General features: G+C 40.1%; 1 protein-coding gene across 1 annotated transcript; it reads right to left on the bottom strand.

Moving 5' to 3' along the window:
* Positions 1 to 2,075: 2,075 nt before the first annotated feature.
* On the bottom strand, positions 2,076 to 6,477 carry LOC150075601 (uncharacterized). Its single transcript, XM_090388215.1, has 4 exons — positions 6,399 to 6,477; positions 5,652 to 5,785; positions 2,589 to 2,691; positions 2,076 to 2,243 (listed from the first exon to the last, which is right to left on the bottom strand). The coding sequence occupies exons 2-4, from the start codon at positions 5,779 to 5,781 to the stop codon at positions 2,090 to 2,092; spliced, it is 387 nt and encodes a 128-aa protein (XP_090244341.1). The 5' UTR covers positions 5,782 to 5,785; positions 6,399 to 6,477; the 3' UTR covers positions 2,076 to 2,089.
* Positions 6,478 to 8,008: the final 1,531 nt, after the last annotated feature.

The raw sequence follows: 8,008 nt of genomic DNA, 5'->3' as shown, positions 1-8,008 counted from the left end.
GAAATCAGTATAACACCCAGTAGAGATATGAGATCTCTAGAAATCAGCGTCATCGAAGACGGTCAAAGGGGCAGTAGATTCCTTTTTGCAAGAAATAAGACACGACTGAATTTTAGAGGGTTTAATGATAACTAATTTTTTTTTTTTTATTCCAACTGAAGAATTACCTGTAAACCCGTGGTGGGGATTAATTGAGAAGTTGAAGCTGTCTGTGTAGGACAAGGTTTCATGAATTGGAAAGTAGATTTTAGCGTGCTGCTATCATCAGATAGAGGAAAAGAGGGTCATTAATAAACAAGAGGAAAAGAGAGGGAGAAAGAATTGAACCTGTGATTAAGGTGTACAAAGAATGGTATCGAATGGGCCAAATTACCTCCCGTACAGAACTGTAAAGAATTTCTCAAGATGGATGTTCTTGGTGAGCAAAGGTTGCAGTGCGTTGATCGTGTCAGTGTGCGACGATTGACATCGCCATACAACATGGGGAATGCAAGAACAATATCCCAAATGACGATGCACGGCACAATCAGACGTATGGGAATTCACAGCAGACGGCGAATGCTGTGGTACCAACAACAAGCTGACCAACGTTTAACTGGTTAGATCGGCCGGCAGCTTATAGGGCCAGCGCTGTGCACAACTGGTTCGAAGAACACAGTGATGATATCACCTATCTTGATTGGCCTCCAATGTCATCTGACCTCAATTCGACTCAATCACAACCGTCATTTATGTAAACTCTTGCAGGCAACATGGCTGCCGACTTCCTCTGCATGACTAGATGTCTGAAGACTAGATGACTCTACTTGAATTGGATTTAAGATCGACCTCAGAACCCCCAAAGGCGTCCTAAGGTCGATCTTAAATCCAATCTAACCTCACGTGTTATATTGAATTTTAAGTCGATGATCGTGTTGGCCACGGCAGTCGTTCGATGTCTTCAGTTTCAAAATATTCCACCACCACTTAAATTCCATGTGCAGTGGCGTTGTCGTGCATGAAAAGGAAACTGGGCCAACCGCACCCCTAAAATGTTGCACATAGGGTTCCAGGATCTGCCCTCGGTACGTCTGCGCAGTTACGGTACCAAATTCAAAAACGTGAAGATGGGTGTGGCCGTTGATCATTGTGTGGAACGGCTGCACGAGAACATCGCCTCCAATGTCCCTTTCTCTGATGTTGGTGGGATGGTACCACATTTCTCGTTGTCTTCAGGTGAAATAACGTCTAGAATCTGTTTGTAGGCTAAAGCGGAACTCATCAGAGAACAGAACTTTACCCAATATGTCAGGGCTCCAGGGCACATGTTTATGGCACCAGTTTCGACGATTCTCTGTTGTGGTTAACGGTTATTGGGATACAAACCACTGGCTTCCTTGCGTAGAGTCCACTTGAATTGAAACTTCTTAACATGATCCGGTTGGAAATGTTTTCACCTGTGGCCACAGTGACTTCAAGAAACAGTTGATAAGAGGACATCATAGGGTTCCGTCTTGCTGTTACAAGCAGATAGTGGTATGTTCTGGATGACGTAGCCCTCTGGCGACTTTGGCCAGCTCTTCTTGTAATGGAGTCTGTCTCCCGAAACTGCTTTTATAGTGCACAGACGACAAACATGACACATTATGCCAACTTACAAGCTCCCCCTACCCGGCTTCAAATCATCTAACAGCCGGCCCTCTCAAAGAACTATCTAAACGAAGATGATTTGCCATCTTGAGTATTGAAGATGTGGTTATCCCACTGAGCAATTCAAAAAACGGGAACGAATCATGTGGTTGCAACCCGTGTTTTTATAGACATGAATAATTTACATAATGTTTGTCTCTAAGTTAGTAGATCGATTTCTATTGGATACTCGGAATTTGTATGCCAGAATGCCTATTATATCAAATATTCGCATTCAGTAACACTTTGGTAGTCCCTGAACAGAAGTTGTCTGAGCTGTGATCTGAATTATGTTGGACTTTAATTGAGTTTGAGGTAAGGTTCGAGTTTCTCGTTTTAATAAGTATAGAAAGCAGTATTTACAACTTCTTTCAGATTTTATTCACAAGGATGCACGTTCTTATAAAGAACATGCGAGAAACTATTCAATACACTTGTGTAGAACATCAGGGCACATCTTAGAAAGGTATTCGTACTGGATATCAAAGTAATCCATCGATATATTTGCCAGTTCTTTTCCACACTCCTCAGCAATGGACTTCTGAACACAATCCTTATCCTGCCTCATAACATTGCTGAAAAGTTAAAAAACATTATTTTAGTATCACAATTATTCTTCAAAGACAATGGACAAAGATTATACTAAACAACAAATTATCTTTTATTGAAAAATATCAATTTATTTCACTACGTATTGTTATCTTAGGTTTGGTGTATACTGGAGATGAGGTCTGGATCTTAAATCTATAAAAGTCTGGATCTTAAGCCCATAAAAGTTCCTATAAAAGAACTTTTATAGACTTTTAATGTCTTCGCACGACTGCGTGCGAACGACTTATGATATGCAATTGATCTGGAAAATGATATGTAGTTTATTCAATATAATTAGCAGAAAGACAAACTTTACTCCCGATACTTACCAGCAAATGTCTTCGAGGGAGTCTTCGTAAAAATGAAATTGTGGGTTACAGGCCATCAGTGAATCTGCTATTGAATTTACACACTCCATGAAGCGTATATGATCTGAAAACGAATAAGAACAGGTTGCATTTATTTCAAATATTTATTTCACTTCCACCAAATTAAACAATAAGCCTCAAGAAAATGATTCCAGTTATTCAGAACCAATCAAAATCGAAATCAAACAACAGTTTACATCATGATTTATTTACTCTTCCAAAATCCATTCAATGTATGCAAAATATACACTGAGTGGTCACTTTATTATGATTCCCTACCGAACAGCGAGTAGATCTCTATGATCTACCTGGATTCTTCCTGGCATGACTTCAAAGTGATGTTAAAAACGCGTCCTACAAATATGCTGATCCATGTTGACTCATTCATCGTTGTTACGAGAAGGGTTGGTTGTAGATCTGTAGTCTCAAGAGGTCATCCTATAAATGCTCCAGTTAGACTGAAATGTCTTAACTCAGGTAGCCATCCGGTAGATCAAGTTTTTTCGTATATTCCTCTAACCAGTAAAGTACAATCCTGTCATAATTATGTGACCATCTTTAGATTCTGAGGAGGAAATTAAGGACTGGAGATTTTCAAATGTATTCCAAATTCAAAAATAGAGATAAAAAGGTGAATTCAGTAATTACAGATCTGTTAGCTTAATTTCTATTAAAAAAAAAATAATGGAGTCTCTGGTTAAAGAAGTAATGCCGGACCATCTAGGCAGGAGTGCATCATGTTGAAATCACAGCATAGATTTGTTAAAGGATTATTTTGTCTGACTAATACAATGCAGTAACAAAGGAACTGGATGCAAAAAATAATCTTATGTTTGGATTTCAGAAAAGCTTCTGATACTTGTGGAAATAAAAGGCTGCTGTGTGAATTGGAGCAGAATTGTATTAAGGGTAAGTTGCTACAATGGATAAAAGGATGGTTGAGTGGGAGAAGACAAAGAGTGGTTATCAATGGCCACTGTTATTCTTGGAATAATTTTATTGGTGGAGTCTCACAGGGTTCCGTGTTAGGCCCATTGTTGTTTTGTATATTTATCAATGATGTTGAAGAAGGTATATCACGCTTAATGTCGAAGTATTCTGATGATACAAAGGTGGGCAGGGTTGTCAAAGATAGTAATGACGATATGCTACTGCAAAAATATCTACAACAACAACAATAATAAAAAAAATAATAATAATAAATAAATAATAATAATAAATAATAATAATAAAATGAAATAAAATAAAATAAAAAATAATTAAATAAAAAGGGGGGAAACGCTAGAATTTGGTAGCCAAAAGTCATTGTGCGAGGTTCAATTTTACATGATTCAGTTTTGACATGTGGGGCGTACTCTTGTGTATAGGTAGAGTTGGGGAAGGAGACTGAAGGCTGGGGTAAAAAGACAGAAGAATGGGGACAATAGAGAAGATGACCCTGGTGGTCAGTGGGGCCTGCCCAGACCCCACCAGAGGAAAGGAGGAGTGCCCGGCACATGGCTGACTGGATCCAGGGTTTTACAGCAGAACATCGCTCAAAGCATGACATCGCCGTCACCGGCTTGTTTTCATTTCACGGTGCATCCAGGCACCATCACTTTCCCAGGTAAACAACACATATGGTGCAACAGGAAACGTGATTCATCGAACCAGATGACCTTCTCCCAATCACTCATGATCCAGTTTCGATGCTCATGTGCCCATTGTAGGCGCTGTCGCTGGTGAACCATAGTTAACAAGGACACTCAGAGTGGAATGCAGTCATGCAGCCCCAATTTCAGCAGGGTTCGACGTACTTGTGTGTTGTCACACATTACTACCGTCACCAGCATTTCAATTACCGGCTAGTTGCGCCACAGTCTCCCTTCTATTGCCATATACCATCCGGGAGAGCCCCTTGCTCACCTCCAGCATTGATGAGCCTCGGTCGTCCAACACCTCTTCAGCGGTTCGTGAGTTTCCTTCCTCATACCACTTTTGGTAGATACTAACCACGGCTGACTGTGAGCATCCCACTAGCCGTGCTGTTTCGGATATGCTCTGACCCAGTCGTCTGGCCATTGCAATTTAGCCTTTGTCAAACTTGCGTAAGTCCGCTGTCTTTCCCATCTGAAGAACAAGAGTAACGCTGATTAACGGAACTCGGTATCAGGTGTTTTTTATACCGTGTCCCGACCCGCGCAGGCGCCGTAGTTCACCTGCAGTTGCTTCGATTTGCTTAACGACTCACTGGTCATAATGTTTTGGCTCATCGGTGTAGGTAACACTCATTCCAGAGTAACGTACCAACTGTGTTACTGCAATCAGGGTGGAGGAAAATGAAAACAGACTTGGAGAGTAATTGTGCAGGTATGAGAACAAAGTTCTCTGGGCAGTGCAGAGAGGCTTCCAAAACAGCTCATGTGGTGTTGTCAATGACGACAGGAATTTTCCAGGATACAGAGAAGGGAAACGAGATTGGTGGTGCGGAACAAAAGTACTGTTACCACAAAAGGCTTCAATTCTGCAAATTACAGCGTCTGAAAACTAGGTACCTGCGAGACCTGATTATGGTGTTTAAGGCTTTCAATGACTTGAGCAAGCTTACTGCTGATTGCATTCTTCCTCCTGCTCAGACTATACACACAAGGGGACAAAAATTCAATTTGAGGAAGGATGGTTGCAGAATAGGTGTGAAAGTTAGCCTTTAGCCAGCGAGGGGTTGATTGCTGGAACAAAGTTCGGTCTGTTGTAGTGGAAATGGACAGCTTGTTTAAATTCCAGGAAGAACTGGACAAACCGTTGGAGGGAATGGATAGATTAAAATGGAATTGTTTTTGACTGATGTTGAAACTTACTTTCTTGCATCAATTCCGATGAATTAATACTAATACTCATCTGTTTATATGGCTCATTCGGCTGATATGGCTGGAAATCATTCGAATGATTCATTCCATTATGAAATTATTTTAATTGTTTCTTCTGTTCTTCTGTACAGTCCTGTGTCATTAAGTTATTGAAATGCCTCCTATTCATCATACTTACACTTTCGAAGTTTAGATCCTTTTTCACAGACAGCCTTCATTAGTTTCATGTGGCCCTCCCACAGAAGCTTTGTTGTTTTGTCCTGTACATTCTCCCGAAGTTGGGTAAGGCAAACTAAGTCTTCTTCCATTTCGCTGTAAAAGTAAAATGTCACTATTATTTAAAATATCCACTAAACATTACATTTTTTCATTAAATTTATGATGATTGGGTTACACAAACAGTGATTCTATGATTTTGGATAAATTTTTAACTTGTATTTAACATTCCAACCTTGCACATTCCCAAACTCCAGTTTACTTCTTCCATGAGTAGTGATGGGCATAATCGAGATCTCACAATCGATTATTGTGAATAGTCGGATATCATTTGAATTATTGATTCGTTAATGGAAAAATCATTCCAATGATTCATTCCATTATGGAAATCATTCGAATCATTCACGCCATTATGGAAAATTATTCGGAGTCGTTAGATTAGGACAAATCAAACCATTATGGAAACCATTCGAATGATTAATTCCATTATGGATACTTGGAGAGTAATTTTTGTTTGGTATTTATCTTGTGGCACAGTGTCCTTTTAACCACCAAATTTATCCCGATAATTATTTCCCAACTCGCCAGTTTAGTTCCAATTAAAATTTATTTGATGGGCAACTTAGTTAAGGAGTAATTGAGCGGGTCGGAAATATCTGCATCTGACATCACTCAACAGCAAACAACAAATGGATATCATTGAACTTACCTATCGCAATAGATCTCTAACTGCTCATCGCTTGAAATTTCAAAAAATTCCGAACCGCATAGAACATCTTCAGCTTGGATTCCTTTTAAAATACAGTAACAAATTTTCTTTACATTGCCACTATTGTTCTAAAACTTTCATGAATAAATATGTAACTAAAAACAGAACTGTAATATGAATCAATATACATTGAGTGGACAAAAATCATAAGATACCTACTTAGTAACGGGTAGGCCCACCTTTCGCCCGGATAAGGGCAGTCACATGGTGAGGCATTGAATCCACCAGTTCAAGAAAGCGTTTCACAGGTATTTCCATCCATGCTTTCTGCACCGCTCTCCATTATTCCTTCGCATTCCTGGGTGGAGGATCCAAAGCTCGAACATACCTTTCCACAGCATCCTGATGATGCTCCACAGAGTTTATCTCCGGTGAACGGGGAGGCCATTCCATGGCGGTAAAATCTGCTAAATGCCCCCGCGAACCATGTTTTAGTCACCACGGTCCTGTGGGGAAGCGCATTATCCTGCTAGAATAGTCCATTGCTCTGTGGATGCACGATGAAGGGATGCAGATGGTCTGCAATAATGGACACATAACCTGGACCGTTCAGAATTACATTTAGACGTACCATAGGTCCCAATGTGTGCCAACTGAACACCCCCCCCCCCAGACCTTTACCGACCGTCCACCTGCCCGGACAGTTCCTTGTTGACATGATGGGTGCATAGCTTGGTGCGGTTTCCGGAAGATAGGCCCCCTCCTGTCAGCTCGAAATAACTGGAAATGGGACATATCGGACCATAAGACCCATCTCCAATCATCCAATGTCCGGTGCCGATGCTCTTTCGCTCAGTTGAGGTGTGGAGTACTCTGTCGTGGTGTTAGATATTAACACCACGACGACATTAACATTACAAGATATTAACATGACAGTATTGTTGGATAAATGCACACGAAACGAAAAGCCTTGTCAAGTTATAAATAAGTTTGCCATGACATTTTAAACAAAAGTATGTCCATAAGGCAATCCACTAATGCATAAAATAGAGGAGGACCTTCATACCTAACGGAATATATAAAGGTCATACAAAATATTGAAGTTTTTTTTAGCCACTTTAGAGTTTAATGAACCATCACCCATGGTTAAGCAATACATCACTTAAATAAATAAATATTAGCATTAGTAGTGCCAAATGATGCAAGAAAGCAAGCTTAAACAGGATCAAGCAAAAAAAAAAAAAAAAAAAAAAACACTTCCAATTCCACCTGTCCATTCCGTCCAATAGTTTTTCTAGTTCTTCCTTGAATTTATATAAGCTATTCACTTCCACAACAACAACAGATGGAAGTTTGTTACAACAAGAAACCACCCACTGGCTAAAGGCAAACCTCCTCACATCCATTCTGCAACTATCTTTCCTCAATTTGAATTTGTATCCCCTTATGTGTGTGTAGTCTGAGTAGGAGGAAGAATGCATCAGCATTAAGCTTACTGAATCCATTCAAAATTTTAAACACCTCAAACAGATGACCTCGCAGGTGCCTGGTCTCCAGACGCTACAAATTTTCAGGACTGAAGCCTTTCTTGGCAGATCTGATGAGTATTG

Source organism: Mastigoproctus giganteus, chromosome 14 (genome assembly GCF_048544385.1).
Source record: "Mastigoproctus giganteus isolate SK-2022 chromosome 14, ASM4854438v1, whole genome shotgun sequence".
Classification (NCBI taxonomy): Eukaryota; Metazoa; Arthropoda; class Arachnida; order Uropygi; family Thelyphonidae; genus Mastigoproctus; species Mastigoproctus giganteus.
This window is presented reverse-complemented; position numbering and strand designations above follow the sequence as displayed.

Coding starts and splice junctions, on each gene's coding strand:
- LOC150075601 (XM_090388215.1), bottom strand. CDS start 5,781: ATGGAAGAAGACTTAGTTTGCCTTACCCAACTTCGGGAGAATGTACAG. Junction 2,692..5,651: donor AGGATCTAAACTTCGAAAGT/GTAAGTATGATG, acceptor ATTCGTTTTCAG/ATCATATACGCTTCATGGAG. Junction 2,244..2,588: donor TCCCTCGAAGACATTTGCTG/GTAAGTATCGGG, acceptor TTAACTTTTCAG/CAATGTTATGAGGCAGGATA.